Source organism: Acipenser ruthenus, chromosome 4 (genome assembly GCF_902713425.1).
Source record: "Acipenser ruthenus chromosome 4, fAciRut3.2 maternal haplotype, whole genome shotgun sequence".
Classification (NCBI taxonomy): domain Eukaryota; kingdom Metazoa; phylum Chordata; class Actinopteri; order Acipenseriformes; family Acipenseridae; genus Acipenser; species Acipenser ruthenus.
Window position 1 is genome coordinate 30,797,215 of NC_081192.1, and position 27,832 is coordinate 30,825,046.

The window sequence follows — 27,832 nt, forward strand, 5'->3', positions numbered from 1 at the left end:
ACAATGGGGGATCTCCTTTTGACTCAGTTTCACAGCCCTGAGAGGCTCTCAGATCAGCCACATTCCAGCAGGATTGGAGTCAGAGCAGAGCTGTGCTGGATTGCATCAGGGTCGCTCACAGAAAGACAAGGAGCAGATGGCCAGCATTGAAATCCCCTCCCCTTTTCAGCCTGCAAAGGAAGGCAATGTGGGAAAGCATTTCCCCGACATTGCCTATTGATTCCTGAATAGGACCACCACATGCCACCAGCCTGTAGGTATGGACCTCTGCAAACAGATGGTGAGATCATTATGAGCAATTAATTCCTTTAATGTATCAGTGGGAACATGGTCAGGACAGTGTGAGCTGCTGGTGAATGGGCTGCAAACTGCTCCCTCCTCAGGGAGAATTCTAGCAAAATTGCCAGAAAAAACTATGGGAACATCTTTTCAATGGCTTCTGGTCTCATTGAGAATTTCAGATTCCAACAGTGGTTTAAACGCAATGCACGCATGGTTTTCATTAACTGTGCTTCCCATTACCAAAGCATAGGCTACAGTGGGAAACATTGAGATTTTTTCTTATTCCCAAGAAATAAAAGATTTAACTGTAAGGGTCATGACTGCAGTCGACTATCCGATTATAGAACACAATAATACGTGAGTCTGTATTTTTGTATGTTTCACATGGTGTTATTTCTAGTCATAAAACACAGAAGCTTCACAGCAAATGGCAAGCAACTATCAAAACATATCCTTAGTATTTAAAGAAGCAGTGCTTCTCTAATAAATGTCTTTTGACCTATGAATATATACATATGAATATTATTAAGCATGATGATACACAGTATTGCCATCAAAGGTGCCACCAAAATAAATAACAAAAATAATAAATGTTGTTGGGGTAACCCACAGCCTGATTTCATTAGAGCATTTTACGGCACTGGAATCACCCTGGATTGCATCAACAACCTACAGTATGCGTGATTATCATGGTTTAAAACAAAACGTTCTAATCCTTTCGTATGTGATTTTATAGATAATATGGAACGAAAAGCAGTATGAAAGACGAGATAAATCCCTCAGAATGGCATAAGAATGGCACTCTTAACACATTCTTCCCCACCAAAAAAGTGTTACACTGTTGTTAATTGATTAAAAAAAAAGGTTTAGATATGAATATAGGGATGGACTGATAAAGATACATTAAGTAGGGCAAAACATTAATCCTTACAACATTCAGCCTTTTCCAAAATGGCAAACTGGTTTGCTATAACCACAGAGGGCTTTAACCTGCATGACAGGACAAGCAGATAATATTATAATTTCATGTTACTGCTGCTACAAGTTTGCTTTTGGTAACCATGATATGAATTTGACCTTGCTATTATCAATATTGGAATTGCTATGAATAAAGTGATGTTTAAGGTTTGTGATACACATACTAAAATACTTACAGGTGGTTTCACAGACCCAGTTTCGCACTTGGACTACCAAAAGATATTTGTTGCCATGCCATATGAGTTGATTTGTTAATTCATTCAGTGCACCACACAATATCTGCATGCCATATTGAAATGTTTTAGCATCAGTGTGTCCCCGATGGCTTGTTCTGTGCCTATGCCAAAATGCAGCACTTGTGGTTAAATCCGACTTTATACCATCCCCTTATTTGGATAACATGAATTTTGTAAAAAGAGAAATCTAAATAAAAGCATTCTCAGTGGTATTACAGAGTTACTGGACAGTGACGGCACATTGAATTATAAACAGCAGCTGTATAATGTGAGCACCAGCAAATATAGTAATTCTGTAACAGTTGAATTTATGCAGTATCTATTCTTTTTCATTATTGTGTTACATAAGGAGTGTTTACACTTACAACTCGAACCTGAGCTGGCTTAGAGTCGATCAGATTAAAAGATTCTTATCACATAACTCCAGATACTGGTACACATCTACTAATATCTGTCATGTGAAATGAAGGTTAAAGAAAACAAGTCTACCAGTGACTTTAAATTTTATATTAAAAGGAATCCACAATGAACAAACTCACCTTTTTAAGACGTTTAAAATGGCATTTACTTTGAAGTGCATTTCTGAAAAGCATAAACTGTCACTGCAGTGCATTTACAGGTGTCTTACTATGACTGTCAGCCTCAAATACATTTCCTTGGGAACCTCATAACTTAATTCCTTGAAGTACAGCACCAAGCCATATTTCCCTAAGTGGACTGTAATTGAATTAGAAAGGCAGCATTTCCTCTTTGATTGTTTACTAAGGAGGAACATGATATTAGCAGCTGCTTTAGAAAAAAAACTTGGACGCGATTCAGAAAATGTTACATCAATAATAGGGATGCCTCCTGTTGGTGATATGCAGTTTTTTGTCATTCCCGGCTAATTATAACTTAAAAAGAGTTTTGTTTTAGGGCCAAGCATTTCATGTAGGCACAAAGACTAAAGATTTATAGAACACTGTAATGACCTTCATAAAACACTCTATAGAAACCTATAGATAATTATAGAAATCTCCAGAAAATGTAAGATTTTTTTGCCAATTTTACAGATTTGTAGAAACAGGTGTGACATACAGATGTATCTATAGGAAAATGTCAAAGATCCTATCTTTTTTAATAGTAATCTACAGTGATTTTTCAAAGAAAATTATGTAGGATTTTATAGAATAAACATGTGAACTACTTGCAATATCGATTGTAAAAGCAACCAACTTTTTTTCCCTGCACAATTATCAATTATTCAGTGATGTACTGTTTAAGACTGTGACACTGCTGGACAGATCTCTGCAGACGAAGGTAATTATTGTAGGATAATCCATTCACTCACAAGTGAGGTAAAAAAATGATGATCTCTAAGGAAATTGGGTACAAATTCAACTGTATATAAACATTAGCAATGCCTTGCATTGTTATTGTATATTTATGTGATAACTACAGGGCGCATCAATTGGGGATATCAGTCTTCTGTGTGGATAAAGTAGGAGACAAAGTCAAAGGTGTTATCCTAGAGAATGAGACTGTTTTCTCAAAGTACACACAATGCGTCCTCTGGTTAAAACTATTATATGACAAGTGCTGTTTTAAGGTCCTGGTTTGTAATAAAATAGTTAGTTAAGTGATGCTTTTGCTGGACTGTACTGTGTTGTTTTATCACAAGATAACAGTTTTTGAATTCCTAATGAAAGTGAATGACATGCAGCCTGCATACCCTAAACCATTGTTAAAAAATGCTTCATAAGAAGTGGAAAGCTGAAGCTGGAAGTGTTTGAGGGTTGTTAGTCTTTCATGCCTGTTAGTTACCGTGTGTAGCCTAATGTGTATAGAAGTTGTATTTACAGCTAAAATTAAACCAATGTTGCTAAACTAAAAAGTACTGGCTGGTAATACCCAGCTAGTTGAGGTCCTGAACCAGGGTGAACCAGGAATAAGAAATGAGCCGGGGCAAAGAAGCAAAAAAACAGTGCCTAAGTGAAAGTAATGCAAGGGACAACTGAAAACAATTTGATACAGCAGTAATTCCAGGAAGACCGTCCAACCACCGTGAGGCGTCTGTATTGTATGTACATTTGGAAAGTACACCCGACCTATCCAACATTGCACTACAGTGTTGATACCGGAGTATGTTTTCTGTGCTGTGTGTTTTGTTTTAGCTCTCAGGCTAACATCACATCAGTTTCAAAACCACTGAGTAAATTTTATTGTTTTTTTTTTTTTTTTTTTAAAGCACCTGGATTCAAAAGGACATTGTGCTGCCTGCAGTCTTTAATATAGATAAGGCAGGTCAGCCTTTTTTTATTGTGGAAGGTGGTTTCATTTACTGTGAATGAACTGGATATATTAAATGAGTGTTGTTGGTCTGTTTACTTTGTTGTTGCTTTCTGTTAGTACAGTTATTTAATTGAATTGTACCTGCATTATTCATAGAGTGATAGTGAAATATATACAGCCATTCTAATCAACCAGCTTGCTAAACAAGAATTGTGTGTATGTTTTGGGGGGATCTGGGACGTGCCTGATTTATATACACTAACAAGACATTATTAAATCAAACCTTTCTTTATTCCCTCTGCATCTAAAATAAAACACTATCAGAAATGAGATTCCACAGATACCTTTTATTAAGGAGGACTCCAGCACAATTTTACCAACTACACCTGTTAAGGCTACTATGGGGGCTTTTTCTTTGATTACCTTACAGGGAATGACAGAGCTAGTTCAACATATGAGAGTTATTACATACTCTCTCGATCCTATTCCTACAAAACTATTAAAAGATGTTCTTGGTGTTGTTAATACCCACATTTAAAAAATGATAAATGGTTCACTTTCATCCGGTATAGTTCCCTCAGCACTTAAGGTAGCTATGGTAAAGCCGATGCTTAAGAAACACAATTTGGACCCTAATCGCCCTGCCACAGTCCCTTGTTTTTTTCATTATATATGCTACTGTTAGGTGCCATGACATTATCTGCAGACACGGGAGTGAACTTCCAGTGCTATGCTGATGATACCCAGATATGTTCCTAAAGCCAGGAATTTCTTCTGCCTGGGTGTTATTAGCTACTTGCATTACAGACATCATGCATTGGATGTCACAGAATTTTCGAATGTTGAATTCAGATAAAACAGAGGTTATGCTAATGGGCTCACAGAACCAACTAAAAGGAAATGTGGGACTACATGAGCTCGACCCTTGCAGTCTCGCATCAAAACTTAAACTAGACATTAAGAGTTTGGGGATCATCTTTGATCCTGATCTATCATTTGAGACTTGTATTAGGGATTTTGCTGTTAACTTACAAGGCCCTGAATGGATTAGCATCTAGTTATTTGCAGGAGTTACTGATCCCATATCTTCCAAACCGCACTCTGAGATCACAGGATGCAGGGCTGCTGGTTATTCCTAAGGTCAACAAAAGCAACATGGGAGGTCTGGCTTTTTTCTTGTAGAGCTCCGAAATTATGGAATGCTCTGCCTTCGTTTGTCAGGGAAGCTGGGACCGTTACAGTTTTCAAGTCAAGACTAAAAATGCACTTTTATAAAATGGCTTTCTCTTATCTCAGTGGGTTTTAATGTAACTTTAAAATTTCTGCTTTTGTATTATGTGTATACTGTTATTTACATCTGTTATTTAAAAGGTCTGATTGTGGCAGTTGTATGTGTGACATGCTATACAAATATATTGTGGTTGGGTCTTTTTTCGGCTATGTACTGTACAGTGATTTGCAGTACTTTTGTATAAAAAAGCACTATATAAATGCAATAAATAAAAAATATATACAGTATATATATAAAATATATACTGTCCTTCTTTTATCAATTCACAAGTGTTCCTTAAAGTCCTTTGGACTCTTGACCGGAGGGTCGTGGGTTCAATCCCAGGTGGGGGACACTGCTGCTGTACCCTTGAGCAACGTACTTTACCTAGATTCCTCCAGTAAAAAAAAAAAAAAAAAAACCTGTATAAATGGGTAATTCTATGTAAAAAAAAATAATGTGATATCTGTATAAAGTGAAATAAAGTGATATCTTGTAACAATTGTAAGTTGCCCTGGGTAACGGTGTCTGCTAAGAAATAAATAATAATAATGGTAATAAACAGTACATCAGGTCTGTCTGCTAAGTTAGTCCTCCTAAGAGAAAAATGAATAACTCCCGAGTGGAAGGATGTTTTTTTTTTTTTTTCATGTGATTTAATTAACTACGTTACCCCTAACAACCAAACTAAGAATGTATATAGGCTGGCAAATAGAAAACCAGCAATGGGGTGGTTTTAAGGGGGACATTTTATTTGGATGCATGCACCAGGGATATGATGACGTTAAGCCAAAAGGAATGTGTTTGACTGCACACTCCAGTTAATTAGTGACCAAGTACATATGATTAAAATTGTTTAAGTTACCGCAATTGTGTGCAGTTTGTTCTAAACTCTACATGGTGCTCATAAGCTTTATTTTTAAACCCCCTTTCAATACTTTCTTAATGTTTTAAAATGAAAATAATATCTCTTAATAAGAAACCACTTTACTGAAGCTGGGATATAATTTAACATTGTGCTGCATTTTAAATCTCTAGAACAGTGGGTTATCAATTGATTATGAGATTTATTTTATTTGTATTTATCTACTGCATTTATATAGTGCTTTTTATACAAAGGTACAGCATAGCATGTCACACATACAACTGCCACAATCAGACCATTTAAATAACATATTTAAAGTACAGTATACACATAATAATAATACTAAAGCATTAAAACCCACTAAGATAAGAAAGCCATTTTATAAACGTGCATTTTTAGTCTTGACTTGAAAACTGTAACGGTCCCAGCTTCCCTGACAAACGAAGGCAGAGCATTCCATAATTTCTGAGCTCTACAAGAAGAAAGCCCTACCTCCCATGTTACTTTTGTTGACCCAAGGCATAACCAGCAGCCCTGCATCCTGTGATCTCAGAATACGGTTTGGAAGATATGGGATCAGTAACGGCTGCAAATAACGAGGTGCTAATCCATTCAGGGCCTTGTAAGTTAACAGCAAAATCTTAAAATCAATTCTATACTGCACAGGAAGCCAGTTTAAAGAGGCCAAAACAGGGGTAATATGTTCACTTTTCCTGGTTGTAGTCAGAATTCTAGCAGCGGTACTCTGAACAAGCTGCATGTGGGATACCACATATTTTGGGATACCAGAAAAAAGTGCATTACAATAATCAATTCTAGATGAAACAAAGGCATGCATTAGGCGGCATCAGATTCAGAAATAATTGGTCTAAGTTTGGTTATATTTCTCAAATGGTAAAAAGATACTTTAGTAACTTCCCTAATGTGAGTCTCAAATGATAGATCAGGATCAAAGATGACCCCCATACTCTTAATTTCTAGTTTAAGTTTTGATGAGACTGCAAGGGTTGAGCTCATGTAATCCCACATTTCCTTTCAGTTGGTTCTGTGAGCCCACTAGCATAACCTCGGTTTTATCTGAATTCAACATTAGAAACTTCTGTGACATCCAATGCTTGATGTCTGTAAGGCAAGTAGCTAATAACACCCAGGAAGAAAAAATGTCTTGCTTTAGGAACAAATATAGCTGGGTATCATCAGCATTGCAATGGAAGTTCATGTCGTGTCTGTAGATAATGGTACCTAAAGGTAGCATATATAATGCAAACAGCAAGGGACCTAGAATGGAGCCCTGTGGAACACCACAGACAACTTCTGATAATGCCGATTTTACCTCCCCAATAGAGACAAAATGAAACCTATCAGAAAGATAAGATTTGAACCAGGATAGGACAAGGCCAGACAGTCCCACTGTGTTTTCAAGACAATTCAGTAGGATGGAATGGTCTACAGTATCAAAGGCAGCACTTACATCTAGAACAATTAAAACTGATGGAAAGCCCAAGTCAGAGCTTATCAGCAGATCATTCACAACTCTGACAAGGGCTGACTCGGTGCTACGTGCAGCACGAAAACCAGACTGAAACTTCTCGAATATACCATTAAGAGTTAGAAATTTTTATAATTGAATTGCAACAACTTTCTCTAGAATCTTATCTAAGAATGGTAGGTTGGAGATTGGCCTATAGTTATTGAGGACTTTAGGGTCCAAATTGTGTTTCTAAGCATAGGCTTTACTTCAGCTATCGTACTGAGGGAACTATACCGGAAGAAAGTGAACCATTTATAATTGTTTTACTGTGGGTATTAATAACAAAGGAATAGGATCAAGAGAGCATGTATAGTGCACTCTGTTTATAAGAATTACTGATATAAGAATCAACCGCATATAGTGACACTAGGACAAAATCATTCCTATACTAACCATGCTAAAATACTCTTCTTGTAAGAATCAAGAGATCCGCTTATAAGAATCATTTTGGGGCAAACTGACAGCATGTAATACCATACTGTATCAAGTGCAATGGCGTGTACAACCAATAAAGCTGTTTTTGAATTTGAATTTGATCACATCCTGCAGTGACTCCCAGTATAAAAAAAGGAAGTCATGTAGTTTATGTGTGTCGACATGGCAGGAAAAAGAAAAACACGTGACTGCATTGTACAGGTATTTTTTGTGTTCTCTGTTAGTGATGTGTTTTAATAAAGTGAATACACATTAATTGAATACATGCTGAGTGCAGCACTGTTACTGTGTGATATGCATGTAGAGAGTGGGATTGCGGCGCGGCGCTGTGAGGAGGAGGGGGGGATTGCAGAGCTTTGCATCTCCGCTTGATGAAAAACTGTGAGACTTGCATCGCAACAGAAAATAAGTAAGCCATAGATGCTTAAATGCAGTGGTAGTCCTGACAGTAAAATACTGTACTGTAATGTAATTTTAATTCAAAGGCCATTACATGTAACACCACATGACAGTTAAACTAAGCACCCTCATGAGATTATACTATAGTGGTTTGAGATAAGTATACTATAGTAAAATAGGATTCTGCAACCTTGAGTAAACATAATCATGATCATATAACAAGTTGCTTACACACAAGGATTTGTTTTGATTGATTTGATGTATTGTCCTCAGTGATTGAGCACCATTGACATTTGTATACTATATTTAAACTGCTGATGCACGGAGGCACGCTTTTGCTAACTATAATCATATCGGCCCGCTTTTAAGAATCAACCGCTTATAAGAACCAAATAATCTGGGACGGATGTGATTCTTTTAAACGGAGTACACTGTTTTAGCTCATATGTTGAACTAGCTCTGTCAGTTCCTGTAAGGTAATCAAAGAAAAAGGCCCCATAGTAGCCTTAATATGTCTAGTTGGTAAAATTGTGCTGGAGTCCTCCTTAATAGAAGGTGTCCTTGGAATCTCATTTGATTTGATTAGCGCTACAGTATCTAAGATACCAGTCAAGGTGGTATTGTAGGTATTAACCAGCTCATCTACTGCTAAGGACTCAGAGAGTGGTAATGAGCTCAAGACATCAGAAAGCTTAACATATATATATATATATATATATATATATATATATATATATATATATATATATATATATATATGGTGTCACCTTTTCTTATCATGCATGATTTGAGAACAGGAAATTTTGAAAAATAAACCACCTTGTGACAACAGACCTACATAACCCTTCACCTTCATCTTCACTTCAGATTGCTTCTTACTTCTCCTTACACGGTTTATAATATCAATGCCCTAATCTCCCTCATTCACTGCAATTTCTTACATGAAGATTTATAAAGAACTGACAGGAACTGTGGTGGGGTGTGGAGAGTATGATCAATGATGACAACAGTACAAGAAGTTTGTGCAACACAAGTGATATTTATATAGATTGTGCATGTATTTACAAAACTGGTATGGACAAGTGGTGACAGGAAAACAGTGCACACTGGTGATTATTATACAACTGCCACACAGTTCTCCTTCTCCTTCCCTCTTGCCTGTTCACAGTGCTGGTGCTCTGTGGTTGTATTCCGACCCCCTTTCGGGGGGCCAGCTTTTCCACCCTCCATCTTCCTTCACCCAGTCACAGGAACATTGATATTTTAGGATTTGTAAGGACTGAAGGTGAATTCAATTAAAATGTCATATGACACTTTGAAGTGAAATATTACAAATAACTTTAAATGAACACAAATAATACAAAGTTTTCTGAGAACATGTCATATTCCTGAAAGATTGTGCTCTTCTTCCCTTCCCTGGATCCTGCTCTCTCAAATGCCTCTCAAATGCCAGAGTCTTTCTCTGTAACTACATTGAACTGTAGCCTATATAAACTACAGGGTTGACTGGTTGAGTAGACAACTGAACACTGTTGGCAGTGTTCTTTATATACCAAGAGATTTCCAGAAGTGTCTGTCAAATATACTGATTTACCAAAAAAAAAGTCCAATACTGATAAATAAACATAAATGGAATAATAACAACTGGAAGAATTAATATACAGCACTTTAACTTTTTTAGCTTAAATTATGACAAATTGGCTGCCTTCAGGCAGGCACATCCCTAGAAATCTTTTACATGGTACAACTGAACCACACCAACATCCCATCTCATGCTGACAATGACTAAGCATCACCATGCTGTAAAGTGCTGCATTTTTGTTCTTTCCTGAATTTCCCTTTCTAAAAATTAATAAACACAGCACGCTGCCATCGAGACAGAACAGGAACTACAGTGACAGCCAAATAGTCCACAACAACAATAAAAGCTACAAATAAACCTACTGGTATTTGAAATACAGACTTAAACTAGGGGGGAAAGTAGCTCACAAATATTCGATGCTGGTTCCATTCCTAATCATTTTACTCTCACAATCACTACAACTAATCATTACTCATCACCTAAGCATGGCATATAAACATAAACTTTTTATACATGTGACAACACAGCCAGCTAAAAAAAAACAAAAAACATCAATAACAATAATAATAGTATAAGGAATAAACTCTCGTGGCAAGATAAGTGACGAGACCAAAAGTGGAGTATCCATGTCACCAGAAGCCTGAGATATAATTACAGGCTTTTTATTGCACACTTTGGAGTACTTTATTTCTTATAATTAGTTGTAGCCGTTTGCAATAGCTTGAAAAAGTAGCACACATGGCCATTTCCCTTTCCTTTGTTTTTTGTAATGCTTTTGTTTTGCCACTAAACTTTGTTTTGTTTTTGTGAAGTCAGTTTGGTTACCGTAGTAAATTGAGCTTTCATATTTGCGTTAAATACCTGCCTTTGCTTCCCAGTATACCATAATGCTGTCGAGTTGCTGTACTGGTATTTGATGCATTTTCCTGTTGCATTTACTAAAAGTTTTAGTAAATGTATATCACTCAACGTATTTTTCTCTTGTGGCATCATTTTCCCGATTTTCATCGAACACGTCCATGTTCATCAGTGACATTTTGGAATCTGGTCGCCATTTTCATTAACTGACAGTTTGTGTGCTGTTGTGAAGTCCGTTTGGGTCTGGGGGTAACTCATCCTCTAGTTTTAACACTGTGAGAGTAAAATGTATTTTCAGGGGGTAAAATGCAACATTACCTTGAAGTCATGACTAATCTTGATAAATACTGTACAATCTTTAATGGTAATAGGGTAGGTATTAAAAAAAGAGCCATCCATTTTATCTGCATATGTTACTTTTAACTTCTGTACAAAAACTTAGTAATAAAATAAAATCAGAGACAACAACTAATCTTATTCACTTTATTGACCACAGTCAATATGACTTTGAAGAACATAACCACTGAAACAGAACTTCTATTTTAACATTAAATTCTTAAACTCAGTGAACATGTTAAAACTTCAGTATAAGGCCACACAGATAAATATAATAAGGAAATGCATTAATACATTATAAAACAGTTTGTTTAATATTATAGGCAACTTTTTTTTTAGCAGTTGACTGTGACGATGGTTCCAGTTGAATTTGGAGCTGGACTGGGGTGTTTACACTTCAACCTGTGTAGCTTCAAATTGTTCTTATTCTTACTGTGATTGGCTGCAAAGACAACAGGGCTATCTAGAGATTGAATAATGTTCTGTTGGGCTGGGTTTTAATTGTGCACAGTTTTCCTAGTAACTGAAAACATTGTATTCTGGGAGATGTAGTTGTTAGTGGAAGTTTTAGGGGAGGCAGACAAGCTGTGCAGCAATTGCTACGCGCATTTTTACGCATTAAATTACAATTGATTGTTTTATTTGGGATTTTTGAATGCGCAAAAATAGTACACTGCTTATCTGGACCGCTGCACGCGAGTCCACACTTACAAAGACAAAGTTTGACAAATCAAAGGTATGCACAGTGTGTAACATGCGTACAGCTGCGGGCGCTAATGCCTTCAGGTGAAGCAGACTGCACTAAGCTGTGGAGTTGTGTATTAAACAGACAGCAAAGAATCATATTTTACTATAAAATGTAAAATGATTGTTGAAGGTGCTCATTGGCTCACCTAGTAAAATCACTGTCATTTGGAACGTTGGGTGAGCAATTCAGCCATGTCAAGTTGACGATCTTGGTTGGTTACCCCCAGGGAGTGTTGCATTGGCTTTTGCTTCAGGTTAAAAAAAATGTGATTGGCTTGATTGTTGATCTTCAGTAGATGGGTTAAGATGGCATTTGAATAGGGCATTTCAAATTGGATGAAAAAAATGGTGGGGATAAAAGGCAGCTTTCAAATAGTGATATACATTTTCAAGGTGATTATAGTACATCTAGGTGTACATTTATGTCACACATACATTTTTACATATATAAATTTTATAGACAAACAGTTAATATACTTACGGCCCGATTCATAAAACATATGATTTGATTATCATAGTATATAATTTATATTTATTTATTTTTTAAATCATCCAACCGTAACTTTTCGGAAACAATAAGAATATTAGAATATGCATTGATTGAATGATTAACGATAAATAGTATATTGTGTATTCTTGTTATACTCAAACAAACTGTTTGACCTTAAAAAGTTCACCTTTGTGTCAAAATTATATTGTATATTCTGTTTTGCAATGAATAATAATAAAAAAAGAAACAGAAATGTAGGCAGGGTAACTACAGTTCAATACCCAACCAGTAACTGTAATCATGAGTAAACAGTGTGCAAGATCTCAGCTACGGTGGGTCATGGGAGAGCTTTCAATAATGATATGCAAAGGGAAGTGAAAGAAGCAGCTGTATTGTATTCCGAAACTCCCTTGGCCCTAAGGTTCTTTATAGAAACTCAGTTTACCACATATTGCTGCTTCAGCTTGCCACTGCAGGTTTTTTTACTATCCATTTGGTTGGATCAAAACATCACATATTGTGTCTACTAAAATGTGTGGAAAACTAACAGTTTTATAAAAATGTATAACTTTCCATAGCTTTATTAATCCAAAATAAAATGAATGATAACGATGGCAGGATCAATATTAAACAAACACAAAACCAGAGCCAAGGCAAAAGATGATGCAGAGATCAAAGGATGACAAGACCCAACTGAAAGATTTATAATGATACTGGTTATTGGGTATTAATGGTGAATATTAAGTTAAAAAATGCAATATCTCCCCGGTTTTATCAAGGTTAAAATGGAAATTGGGTGGATGTGTTTTCTTGTGTGTATACAACCTAGAGATCAATTATCATAAAGATACAGAATTCGAACAAGTAGAACCTGCCATATTGCTGACAATAGTTTGTAGGTCTGCCGTGTGCAATGAGGACGGCACTATTTGTAATGATAAATCTTCAGTTTTTAAAATGAGCTGGAGAGACTGGAGGGACGGGAGCAACTTATAATTCCTTCTAGGAAGTCTGTTTTGGCAGAATGGCCCACAAGGTCATCACTTTAGATGAAACAAAGCTACTACCGCTGAACAAATGTTACTAGCTCTATCAAAGTCTGTCAGATTTGATGTCGTCCCTTTCATTACTGAAACTACTACTGCAGCTTTTATATATTATAGAAGCCATTTATTTAACTTTTAATTTTGAGATGGATAGTGTTCCTTTAGGTTTAACTTACGTATTTCCTTACTTAACCATCTAATTCTCTCAATATCAGAGGCTACGCGCGTAGGTTAAGCCTATGTGTAATTTTGTTTAAAAGTAATCGCAGTGCAATAACCATACTGATCTGTGACAGCCGTGTATCACGGGTGGGTTTTGTTTAGCCTCTAGCGTCTGTTCCATACATTTTCGAACCTTATGTCATGCTTTTCAAGGTCAACTGTATTGCTACTGGCTAACGTGACAAAATCCCAACCATTTTTAGTTTTCTGTAGCCTCAAAATGTGTGGGATTCTGTGCATATTCCACCATCAATCACCCTCCGTCCAAGTTTTACTGTATTTGTATTGGCTACACGATACAAGTTTGCAGCTAGCCTCCACCACTCATAATTAGACTTAAGAACATAAGAAAGTTTACAAACGAGAGGAGGCAATTCAGCCCATCTTGCTCGTTTGGTTGTTAGTAGCTTATTGATCCCAGAATCTCATCAAGCAGCTTATTGAAGGATCCCAGGTTGTCAGCTTCAACAACATTACTGGGGAGTTAATCTTGATGTGTCTGTTGCTAGGCAGGGTATGGGTCCCAACCATTTTACTGGAGTGAAAGACAGAGGGGTGGAGTTTTTCTACAAATTACATCACTTAGGATTTATCCGTAACAAGTGAGTCCACATATGTTTATGTCATATTCAGTTGCTTGCCTTATGTGCTGCGTATACTATATTACTGTATTAAATTTCATATTAAATTACGAAGTAACTTTTAAAACGTGCAACATTTTATTGTGTATAGTAAAAAGTACTTAAAAATAATATTGAAATGCATTTGTTTATATACATTTTCCTTTACTGCTAAGTGACCACCATTTGGCCCAAGCATTCATGTCACTCCTCCATAAATCCTGACTGGTCCATATTGTATGACTTTAAACCTCATGCATACTGAAACACTGCCATTCATTTCATGATTATGTATACCCTGTGATTTACTATTATGCATACCTTATTAACCAATACATCATCATAACAAACTGATATTGAATAGACAATATTCTTGGTGAAAGTGTAAGTAAACAACACAACACACCAAAACATATATACGGCCTTATGCACAAAGCATTTATATGTACCATCATGCTAAGCCAACACCTACTCACATCCTAGCGAATCAGCAACAACAACATGGCTTGGCACCCATTTAAGCAGTCTGTCAAACTGTGCCAAATTGTTTGGTGGATTTGTGAAGTTGAGACCACCAAATTAATTTCACTTGAGAGCTGAGACATATTCATAGTCAAGCCTCCAGAGGCAAAAGGCTAGTGAGTCCCAGACAACAGGTTTAAAAAAGCTTTTTTTTTTAGCCTTTTAGTTGATAAAGGAATTACAAATGTATTCAGTGTTCCTGTTTTTTTTTTAAGAACAGAATTAATATGGACTAATACATAGAACATGTATTATGAGTGTTTCATTTTATTCAATTGGCATCTGAAGCTCACCAGCTTTTTTATCTATTATTAAAAGTAGGCTTGGTATGACAAGCTATTATGTTTTAAAGCATTTGCATACATACATTAATAAGATACCACCTGTGCACGCTATCAGTTTACAAAGCATCCAAACTAGAACAAAACAGGATAGCACAGGTGGAATAGTTTCTTTTTACAAATCAAAGTTATATGTCGATTCAGTTGTTGCTAGAGTACACTTCAATTTCCTGCCTGGGAATATACCACCATATATCCTGTTTATTTATACAAAAGAAGATACACATTCAGGGATCTGGTGAAAACAGAACTGGAAGGGTGGAGGGGCACAAGGTGGTAGAGAGTTGAAAGGGACACCATTCTGGAAGTTCCCATTAAGCAATATTACACTTATGTCTTCAGGGCTATGCTTATGCTGTGTTATTAAATACATATATTAGCTAGTATAGTCTCTTTTAGCAATGTAATATTACAAGCAGATTGTTTTTTCTAGCAGATGGCTTTTATCAGGAGACTTCCGTCAGAAGAAATGATGACACAATACTGCTTCAGAGTGTATTAAAGAATACAGCAAGAAAAATAAAATTGAAACCTGTAACCTTTATTACTGACAAACCACCTTAAAATACAGTTTATTTTCATCACAAAGGATAGCTGCCAATAAGATATTTTTTTAATTGGGTTGTGTTTACCAACAAGTAGGAATACCATCCAAACGGAGGTCACAATGGCCATGAACCTGCACTCCCTTGACTGAATGACTCACATCACTCACATCATTCAGTCTTGCTTTACCAAGTGAGCTACTTAGGGACAGTGTTGGGGATTAACGCATTATATGTATCACATTACTGTAACTTTTCAGTAACCTTTTTTAGGAAGGTAACAAAATGTGTTAAATCATTATATTTGTGTGAAAAAATAAGTTTTAGTTAAAAAAATATTTTTTTTACACTAGATGTATTAAATGTTAATATTTATTTGGTAAAGTTAAGCTTACACTTACAGGCAAAAAACAGTAACACCTGTGATGTACATATCGTATTACATAAGTTCTTAGCTGCAAGCTTTTAGACCTATTTCCATGGAACCAATTGCAGCTTCGGTCATGTGACAGACACATTGGTAGCTGTAACTACAGTATAAAGCCCAGGTTATTGTTGGTACCCCTTGACACAGAATTACCCATTTTTCTTCTTCTTATTATTATTATTAGTAGTCGTAGTAGTCGTAGTAGTAGCAGTCGTAGTAGTATTAGTATTAGTATTAAATAAAATTGTATTTGATTACATTATATCAGGTATGTGTGATAAATATTGTCATGTCTTCTGTTTCTAAAGACGTATTTTCTGTTAAAGAAAAAAAACAGATAAACTGTAAATTAAAAATATTTATTAATAATTGTTTAACACATTGGAACCTTATCAGCAAAAATACATAAATTCATACTGTAAATCATTATTATGTTAATATGTGTGGGGTCTTCATAATTCTTGATTGCTGTTTCTGCTTAGGTCATTTTCCAAACCACCTCAATTCAGAAATTCAGCTTTTAAAAGCAGACCCAGTGGTTTATTTTAAAATCGATCTAAGCAGAAACCCCAATAAAGAATAAGAGAACACACATACAATAATAGGATATTAAATGGGTAATTTAAATATCAGGAAAATGTAGTATACCTTTAAGAATTTATCTTGTACTGAAATAGGAAAATCTGCTTGGTAGTTGGCAGCAGAGGGCTTAGTTCACCTGTAAATACAGGTTTAATGTAATTCATATTTGAATATCTCATTATCAATATGAATAAATGTAATTACAAATGGATCCCTTTTTAACCAGTGCCTCTCTATGGCCCCCCTCAGACTGCTTTGATATGGTCATGCCCCAAACTAAGGCTTACTGTGCAACCTACGCGTGTGGGTCAACCTATGTTGAAAAGCCTGTGCCTGCTTCACATCAGGGTGTCTTCATCTTGCTGAGGCAACCCTTCAGAGGAGGAGGCGTGGAGCTATACTACTTTGAAAAGGCTTAGTTGAGAGTGAGCTGTCCTTCTTCTACCCTTGACTGAAGTTTTGCTGTGTTGTGCATGTTTCTGTCATACACCGAAGGCCTCCAGAGCTTTCTTGTGCACTGTTCCTAAAACAAGGGGAAGTCCCTGCAGATTTAACTGTGTTTTAAGTGGCAATGTTCCAGTAGCATCACCATGTACTGTACCTTACTGGATCTAGTTTGCAAATTCTAGTTGGGTTTTAGTTTTGGGTTAGTAGTGTGTTGTGTGACTTGAATATAGAAAACCTACTTATGAACAACAGGAGGACATTTTATAAGAATCCTCATAATGTTTTAAAACACATTTGGCAGGTTTCACAGACCTTTTGCAGATCTTGGACTGCCTTACCAAAGAAACCAGCCTTTTTTGTCTCCCATGTAGGACATTTATTTGCCCGATTTCATAAGGAAAGAATGTGCGTCAACAGAGCTTTGCAGAGAGCTCAGTGCAGAACTCACCTGACCCACCATTTTCTTGAGCACCTGCAGGTGTTGAAAGACTTAATTAAAACTTGGTAAGTTTGTAGAAAACTGATAACAAAATCAAACATTACTTCTTTAGCAGTTTAATATTTGTCATAATAAACATGTGGTGTCATTGGTTATTTACAGCATACATTCTACAACAACAAAGGTATTTACAAGTACAAACATTTTTAAAAAATTAACTTTACACCCTAAAATCACGTTGTCAATGCTTTTTGCAGCTCCATCGCCCAAGTATTTCCAAATACAGATTGGCAGAAACAGCAAATCTACAGTTGTCTGGGCTTTGGAGAATTTCCACATTTTGAAGTAAGTGGGGAGCACTGAAGGAATCTCTACGTTAAGGAGAGTGGAGGAGCTTGTTCTCAGTATATCCAGCTGGAAGTGATTGTGTGATTGGCGTCCACGTTGCCTTAGCAACCGCTCTGGCGATGTCTGCAGGAGGGCTGTGTGAATGAGTGACGTCACGGGGGCTTGGGGGGTGCGGGGCTGGCGCCAGCCAGTCTGGGTTGCAGAGCCAATGAATCGGCTGTCAATGCAAAAACCGAGAGCATTGCAATGTGCGAGAGAGCAAAGGAATGTGCAGAACACACAAATATACACAGCTGGGCAAAGGAATGGGACATCAATAATTCCCTATATGTATTGTTTTAAAACAAATATATTTTAAAGATGAGATCCCATGGTATAATCTTTTGGGTTTAAAATGTGTCGATTTGACGGGATTACTATAATCCAGTGGGAATAGATTTTATTGATTCAATGCACCAACCCTAGGGTTATCATTACCGTAGTCCTACAATGCTAAATATTCAAATAATATTCTGACATCACAAGCACTATTTAACCTACATGCGTGTAATGTTGTAACTGTTAAGTGTAATGGCTCTGCTTAAGGAAAAATATGCTTACGTGCATCAAAAACTAATACAATCCATCCACATCAATTGATTTTTAAAATAGCCTAATGATCTTTTGCATTTTTTTTATGAAAGAAAGTTTAGCGGTTTTTTTTGCTGATTTTGTTCATTCATTTAAAATGTACTGTATTTATATTTAATTTGAAAATATAGACCTATGATGTGCTCTTTACTAGACAATGTGGTTAAAAAACAAGCTAATGGGTAGGTATGTCTTATAATTGCATATTTGTATACAAAGATTGGCTAACTAGAAAGCCAGTGCTATATAATAGCAATATTTACATAAATAAATTCTAGTCAAACGAAGTAAATTCATTTGTTTCCCTATCTGCCCTAACCCTATGTATAACAAATCCAACAACGTCTGCTTTATTGCCCACGACTGCTGTCCCGGTATTAGTAGCTGGATTTCACATAACAGTACCGAATAACGGTTTCCACATTGATGAATGCGTTATGTGGTCGTTTTTTAAAAAAAACTATTTGCACCATTTAAATTGAGAAATGATTAAAATTCCAAAGCAGACCACTACGATTCAAAATTGTATTCACAACTTATAAGGTGACAGTATTGTCCACAGCACCATTATTTTAAGTTTAAAACATACAGCCAGATGTTTGGGTGGGAATTTGATGTAACATGACGAATATATATATATATATATATATATATATATATATATATATATATATATATATATATATATATATATATATATAAAACTGCAATGAAAAAATAAAAAGGAAATATACTTCACTGAGACATTACTTGGAGCTCAACATAAATTATGTATAAAGTACGTATTAATAGACCTTCAATGAAACGTTACCTTTCAGCTCTGACATCCTCATTAATAAATTACTCTGCATATTTCCAATATAAAATAGCCTATATACGGGAAAACTGTCTAATTTTAAATATCAAGAAAAATGTTCTAAAATATGATCTGTATCATTTTATTAATGTGTGTATATTGTGTTGAATGTAACTTTGTAATTCCTGGTGAAGCTATTTAATTTTATATCACTGGAATTGTATACACAGCATAATAGCAAAATGCCACCCATTTTTTAAAAAGTACTGTCTGGAGGAAAACAGGTTTGTGTTCTTTCAACACAGCAAAAGCTGTATTAGTAAAATAGAGATAAGTGCTTTGAAGCATTAATAACGTAAATTAAGTTTGCATATATTGTATAGATACGATTTTATGAAAAACGTGCTTCAATCCCTAATAATGTTTGTCTCTCTTTACAGTAGTGATATGAATAAACTACTATCAATTCGCATAGCCAGGGTGATTAAGCACGTGTCTCATTAGCACAGGCAAAACATACAGTAAGAAAATACATACTTTATATAAAATAACTGTAAAATGTGAGATATATATAGTAAATAAAATATATGCTTTTTTACAAACCATTTCGAAAGGAATGCAAAATATATATAAATGATGTAGTATAAATATTTAGCAATATTTACAAATCGCACATAATATATCTTAAATCAAATTGTATTCTTCCACCTCCACCGTGTTGTCACTTTCCCTTCCCTACAGATTACACTCAGACGTAGTCCAACCGCTGAGTGCAATGAGAAACTGTCTCTTTTCACCGTGGATAGTAGGCGAGCTGTGATTGACCACTGTTTAGCCCCGAAATGTCAAACAGTAGCTGCTAGCTCCTCCTCTTTCTGGTATAAATATCCTGACTATTCACTGCTGAGCACTTAACGCTGTGGTGAAATACAGATGTTAAATGCAGTAGAGTAAAGGTGTACAACATTTGAAAAGATAATTGCATTTAAATAAAATTCGTACTGGTTTATTTTAGCCCGGTGGCAAAACCACTACTTAATACAGGTACTGTCTGCGTTTCCTGCAAGAACATAGTTTTCTTTGAGTATACTTAAAAAAAAATAAAATGAAGGCTGTTGTTAGTCCCGGTTGCCCGCAAAAGGATTCTTCAAACTGCAGCGAGCTTGCCTTGCGGTGTTTATCGGAGCACAGCTTGAGCATTGCCCGGTGTAAAATGGAAGAGGACTCCGTATGCCTGCAATATGACATGAATGACTGTTACAGCAGGTTGAAGCGGCTCGTGCCCACCATTCCACGGGATAAGAAGGTTAGCAGAGTAGAAATCCTGCAGCATGTGATAGACTATATATTGGATCTGCAGTTTGCTTTGGAAGCACACCCAGTTCTGTTGAGTCAACAACATGGGAACTGTCCGTCTGCCAACCGCAGGGCACCATTGTCAGCTCTGAACACCGACCAGGTAAGCCGAGTAAAACGCTGTTGTGTACCGTGGCTGGTCTGTGTACCACCAAGGACAAATTGTGACGAAAAAACTGATACATTTCTTTTTTTTATGGGGTGGGGGTGTAAAATATAAAATGTCTTTTGGTGTTACTTTTGTTTAGTTAGCCGCTAACAGAATGCGCATTATAATGTTAATATTTTCATACTGTTTATATGGTAGTCGTTGATTTGCCAGCGGAAAAGAAATATTCTTAATTAAAAAAATACATACACATAGCAATTACCAAAATGCTTTATATATATATATATATATATATATATATATATATATATATATATATATATATATATATATATATATGTATATAGTTTTAGTTAAGTGTTGGTAAACTAATAGTTCTGTAAATATGTAATATATTTTAACATATATACTGTGACCCTAGCAATTACCATTTATTAACAGGATGGTTCAATACAAATATAATTGATGTAAAATATTCATATGTTTTGTACAAGTTAACTGTTTTTTACACCAGCTAATTAGTTAAATTTCGTTTTTACAGGCAAGCTCCATAATACAAAAACAAGAAGACAGCATTTTGTGTCGTTGAGAATTCTAATGGTGAGTATTTCAGTTTTTCTAACAGTATGGTGAATAACGCATTACAACGAGCATTATACATGTAATAAAGAAGCACCTAATCATTGTATGTTTGTGGAAATACAGTATTCCTGATTGTGGCTGGTGATATGGCTAAGCAGACAGTGGGTGACAGATTAAACGATGGCATCGATTACTGCAAACATTTACACTACCTACATGTTTACTTGTTTATACCTCGGACAGTACTCTGTAAGGTGAGCGTTAAATGAAAAATCTCTCAAGTAGTTTAGCCACAATCATTGCTTGCTGCTGTCTCTTCTGAAGGTTGCCCAAGCCAGAGAACTGTGGTTGTTGTTTGACCTGGTTTGTGTTGGGTTGTTGATCAAGCATGCCTTGTTTTGTTGGTGGCGCCAGTCAGTCTGGAGCAGAGTGGTTCACACACCCCCTCTATTCATTCCTCTTCCACAGGTGTGCAGAAAGCAGATCCAATGCCAGCAAAAGGCTGGAGAGGGAAACTGGAGAAAAATCACAGGGAAGGAATGCACCAGACACGAACAAAGCGAGAAACCAACATCCAAAATGAATATCATTTAACTGATTTATAGCATGTATTATGATTATATATATATATATATATATATATATATATATATATATATATATATATATATATATATATATATAGTAAAAGGCTGTGGTTCAGGAGATGCCATCCGCAAAAGAAAGATTTAAAATGCTTGAATTATTTGCTAACATCAATAGGAGACACAAATCCTGCTTTAGAATTTTAGTGATTTTTTTTTTTTTTTTTTTTTTACTCTACTAAAGATACGATTTTAAAGCTTTACTAACTTATGGAAGAATTGTAAATGTTTTTACATCTGTTGTTTATAAATAGATGATTGTGGGACCAGGGAAATGCTTATTTTCCCTGTAAGGAATTGTTAAATATTGTATAGAAGGATAATGACTTTCAACCCCTAATATTGTGTATATATATAGAGAGATGTTCTATAAGTGTAATGTTGAAAAATATCTATATGCTAAAATAAACTACTGTAATTATAAGATATTTTTATTAAAAAAAAATGTTTTTTGTAAATATTGTGTATTCTCATTTGTATGTTTGTTGGATGAATCCATAACGTTTTTTCAAATAAAGTGTTAAAAATCATACCAATTTAGCTCATATTCTTTGTGGTTTTTATCAACTGATTAAAGTGAAAGCTTTTCAAAGTGATTGACTTAAATCAACTGTATGATGAACTATATTATGATGTACATTGTCAGTGACTCCATGTATTGTGTGTCTGTGACTGTATTTTATTGCAAAACTGGTCAAACACGTAGAAAGTCCTTGTCAAGCTTCCTGCACATCTTTGGTTCCCGGTGTCTCAGTTGTCAATTTTTAATATACTGCAAGCGGTAGCAGTATATTAACATGCCTGGGAATTGCCAGAAACACATGGCCAGTAATGCGGGATGCTTTTATATTGCTATAGCAAGCCGATCAATAAGGAATACAGTATTATCGTTTCTTTATTTGCATTAGTGCATTTTTGGACATGTTTTTGTTTGTTTTTAAATTTTTAGGGAGCGCGTCTCGGTCGACTTGGAAAGGGGGAGAGCACAAGAGACTGAGAAAGGAAGATTTACGAAAACAAAAAAAAAACTGTAACAGCCTAGAACTAGTGGGAGGAGACTCAGTGAATATAGTAGCTAACAACATTAAGAGTAGCAACTTCTCATATTATTAATATTATTAAGGAAGGACTAAATAAGACCACGTTTTTGTACAGTAATTCACATTAACGTTACAGTTCAAATGTAAAGCTGTAGTTAATGCATACCCCGTAAGTTAGCATTAAAGTATGTACTGTATGTATTGGAAGTACTCATGACTTCATGGTAATGTTGCATTTTACTCACCCAAAATACAGTTTACGCACATAATATTTAAAGTGGAGAGTATACTCAATGACCTTGGAGTGCTGCCTGTAGGCAAAGGTTAGAGGTACATTAGTAGACAGTTAATTGGTATTTTATGCAGGCATCCATTAATAACATTTATTTCAGATAATTTAAGGTTATCCATGAAGCATGGTGTGAAGGCATTGGCTGATTTCACAGTCCCCGATTAGCACTAAGCGTGCTTAACAAACCGGATTTCCCCAGAAATTGGAATTCCTCCCATGCACCCCTTAATTATCTGGAGATTACAAAAAAATACAGGTCATTGGATCAGATCAATTTGATCAGTTATACAGCCACCTCCACCTCACTGGGGTCTGTGAAACCAGCTGAATATGATATGTATTTCCAGTGATGGAAGACCTATTTAAGTGGCCTGCCATTATAAGTTTGAATGTATATTTTATGTACATTTTTTTATTTTTTATTCAGAAGTGCTATCTTATTAAAAAGCATTTCCACGTTTAAGACAGTTAAAATGCAATTCTGGAATCTGCTTCTACATTTAGACATGAAATAAAATTACATTCCACATTCTTATTTGCTCACTGCCAGACTGTAAGTATGATTGTGTGTTCATAATAATAATTATACACTTTGAGGATCGCGATCCATGGTAGATGCCCTCTGAGCTTTTGAGTGTTGCATGTCATGTATCTCTCATGATGAAAACACATTGAAAATATGCATTTCAATTCAAAAACAGTGGTTCATAATATAATTCATATATTCTACTGTGGGCCTTACTGCTTGATAATTAAACAGTGGAGTCAATTATCAATCAGAAATTACTGCTCTATCAGATGCTAATGCAGAAGAAGAAAATTGGGTTTGTTTTTCGACGTGATCCAAAATCAAGGATAGTCCACAGTGCTGTAGGTATTTGACCATGAAAAAGCATGTGTACAAAAAATAACACAGAAATTAGAAAAAAAGACAATGAAAAGACGTGTACAAAAATAGCCAACAAGACACTATTGGGGCAAAACTAAAAGAACAAGACATTGGCATTGCATATTTCTTTAATCATCATCGTGATATTTTTAGGTGCATTTAAACTATAATACATACTACAATATGGAGATTACATAGATGTAATTCAAAGCAGTGTGGAGTAGTGGTTAGGACTCTGGACTCTTGACCGGAGGGTCGTGGGATCAATCCCAGGTGGGGGACACTGCTGCTGTACCCTTGAGCAAGGTACTTTAACTAGATTGCTCCAGTAAAAACCCAACTGTATAAATGGGTAATTGTATGGAAAAATAATGTGTAAAAAATAATGTAATTGTATGTAAAAAATAATGTGATATCTTGTAATAATTGTAAGTCGCCCTGGATAAGGGCATCTGCTAATAAATAAATAATAATAATAAAGCAGAAAACTAATACAAATGTAAAATATACATTCAGAATATAACAAATGTAGTTCAGTGTCTGATTTGATGATAATGCTGGGAAAACATTACACTTACAATAGCACCCCCTAATGGAACTATTGCTTTTGACAATACATTTCACAATTCTTGCTGCAAAAGTGAAACAAACAGAAATTCACATACGTAGGGTAAAGTAAACTTTATTTAAGTAGTTTGTTTATGTCGGAAAATAAAAATAAAAAAACTCTGCTCCTTTTTAGAATAAATAAATGTGGTCATATTTTTATGATCCAACAGCTTCATAGTGTAGCTGGTCCAACACCTGCTACAAAACATGAAATAAAATGTTATGTATCCCATATGACAAATTTATTTTAAATGTAGCAGCACACCTGTGTTGAGATGGGGTTTTTTTTTCACAACACCTGAAAAGTAACAACATCCTGTTTAACAAGGATATATGTGTGCATATAAACGATTATAAGTAGAGTTTTGAGTGAGGAGGAGGTAAACAGTGGGTTTGTGTAACCACTAAACTTCCAGCCTGCCAGCTGATGTTATTCTAGAGAGAGATAATGGACAGACACACTGCTGTACAGGGATATTGTTTAAACAGGTGTCTGGTGCTTTGCCACAGGGTACAAAAAGAGAATGATGCAGTCTGAATTCAATAATGCACAGAGATGCAAAATGCTTTGAGCAATCAATTGTCACAACAACCACAGGGACTCAGAGGAGCTGGTCCAACTGCCAAGTTGCACTTTTTAAGAAAGACTTTAATTCCCAGCCATACTGCATACATATACACTCTTCATACAAACATGTTGGTGTTTTTTTTTAATGTGTAGGATGTCAACAATTCTGTAAAGAAAATAATGTTATCACATTTCAAGTTAAATTGTAGTCTGCAATTTCTACAATTAATTGTTTTGGTATAGTTTTCAACCATGTTACTAAATGTTTATAAGAAAACACCTCTGTTAAAAGATATATTAGCTACAAAAAGCTACAAACCTCAGAAAATAATTACAAAAGTAACAATGCTGAATTTTATATTTACATTGTAATTTTAAGAAATAATCAGTAAATATTTAGCTGCATGTATTGTTAATTTGTATTGTTAATTAGGAATAAACACAAGTTTAAAATGTTGTTTCTGGAGATTAAGTTGTTGAGTGTATTTAGTAAAATGACAGTAAAAACAAGCAAACAAACAAAAAATCTTATCAATGTCAATAGATAGGCTAGTAATTTCATCTCATTCAAAATTTGATATTTTTTTATTTAAAGTTGAATGTCATGCTAGTCTTCACAGTGTTTATATATATATATATATATATATATATATATATATATATATATATATATATATATATATATATATATGTTCATTTTTTAAAACATACTTGTGGTAATAATAGACGTGGTAAACTGGTTTGTTGAAGTGCTCCATGTACATTACACTTGGCAAAATGTAATAAACATATTTTCCAGTGGATCTTATATTTTTTGTGTTAATCACAGCTTTTTGAACATGGTGAAATGTATTAAAAGCTCTTTTCTATTAATCACAGAGGCAAAATGTGCCACTCTTGACAACTGCCGGATTACATACGGGTACTAATTAGACTGCAGTGATTAAATATCTCAAGCTCCTAGCTAATTGCCTCTATTTAAAGTAGCTATTAGCTTAAAATGCCTGCCACCAACATACAGTATTTACTCATAAACAAATCATCAGCAGTACACAAGATATTTAAGTGTTTGTACATTTTTTTCCCAAAAAACGTGTCCCTTCCCTGTGCTTAGTTTCGGAAAAGGGTGTGCAAGTGAGTCATATCTTGTGTGCACATCCTTATTGACAGAACCCTGTTTTTTTCAACTTGACCTTAATATCATAATATTCCGGCTAATCCTTTTATTCTTATTGCTTTTGTTTATAAGAAATGTTTTAGTCAGATATTAATTTTTGTATGCTTTTTATGACAATTTAGAGTAAATACAATATAACATTCCATCATCTATTATTTTGGTATAATACAATACATAAATAGATTTAAAAACTGCCTTGGTTAGGTTCAAGCTCCTATATCTCAAACGACACATTCGTCATGCTCCAAAATTGTCATATTTTTTGTTCGGTTATGGAATCGCTAGCATTATCCACAGTTACTCTAAGCATGATATTTAAAAAACATAGACACAAAACATCATTAAAAAAACATAGACACAAATGTAATTATTTTTTAAAAATGTAGCATATGTGCTACAAAGTTCTAACAAATTGCATTCCCTTGTTCACATGTCTTGAAGTATGCCTCTTTCATTTCCTGTAGATGTCAATTCTACTATAGTAGAAGAATCACCCCACTTTTTGACTACGTATTTCTCTTAATCTACAACGGCTCTTACCCTACACGCCCTGTATTGTAGCTTTTTAAGGGGTGCTAGATTCATTCCTAATGCTATTAACTGAACAGCTTATTTATATGCCCTGGTCCATTGAATAATAGACAGGTAAAAGCTTTCAAGCACACCATCTTTGATCCCAGGGACATTATCATAGTCTGCAAAAAGATACGCTGATTCGTTGTTTGTAAGACAGAATTTTAAGAAAAATAGTATACATTATCAACATTAAACACTCAGTCAGCACTGTTTCCATTTATAATGTCCTAATTGCATACTAATTGGACCAACATGATTAAATAGTTCAAGAGCCACGCTAATTGCATCTATTTAAAGTATCTATTAGGTTGTAAAATGCTTTCCACCAGCAGAATTCGAATTGCATCAGTTGTCAACAAAACCACCTTGCTATTTATGGATTGTTCCTTATGTGACTGCAAGGGGAATCAATTCAGCTTTACCTGATAGTTGTGTTTTTTTTTGGGTTTTTTTGGGGTTTTTTTATCCTGCATGATAAGGCTTCAATAACTTTACCATTTTTAATGAGATGCAAGACAATAGCATAAACCACACATGTAACATAATGGACAGGAAAAGGAAATGATTAATTTGTTTCCTGAAAATGAGCTCTTTAATAAATGTTATATTAAACCTTGCATTACTTTAACCCATCTTTTCTTATGAAAAAAATGATGGCTATAAATTGAAGCCCACAGGCCAGATTTAATATGATAGGTTCCCAATGTTGCTTCAGTCACTGCATACAGTGGCGGCCTCAGATGTT

The 27,832-nt window shown here is 35.2% G+C and overlaps 1 protein-coding gene across 1 annotated transcript; it reads left to right on the plus strand.

The window, feature by feature from the left end:
* Positions 1-20,350: 20,350 nt before the first annotated feature.
* Positions 20,351-22,933, plus strand: id4 (inhibitor of DNA binding 4). Its single transcript, XM_059023407.1, has 2 exons — positions 20,351-20,704; positions 22,886-22,933. The coding sequence occupies exons 1-2, from the start codon at positions 20,351-20,353 to the stop codon at positions 22,931-22,933; spliced, it is 402 nt and encodes a 133-aa protein (XP_058879390.1).
* Positions 22,934-27,832: the final 4,899 nt, after the last annotated feature.

Excerpts from the sequence above, each read along its gene's own strand:
- id4 (XM_059023407.1), top strand. The coding sequence starts at position 20,351 with ATGAAGGCTGTTGTTAGTCCCGGTTGCCCGCAAAAGGATTCTTCAAAC. Across the intron at positions 20,705-22,885 it reads CAGCTCTGAACACCGACCAG|GGAGCGCGTCTCGGTCGACT; the intron begins GTAAGCCGAGTA and ends TTAAATTTTTAG.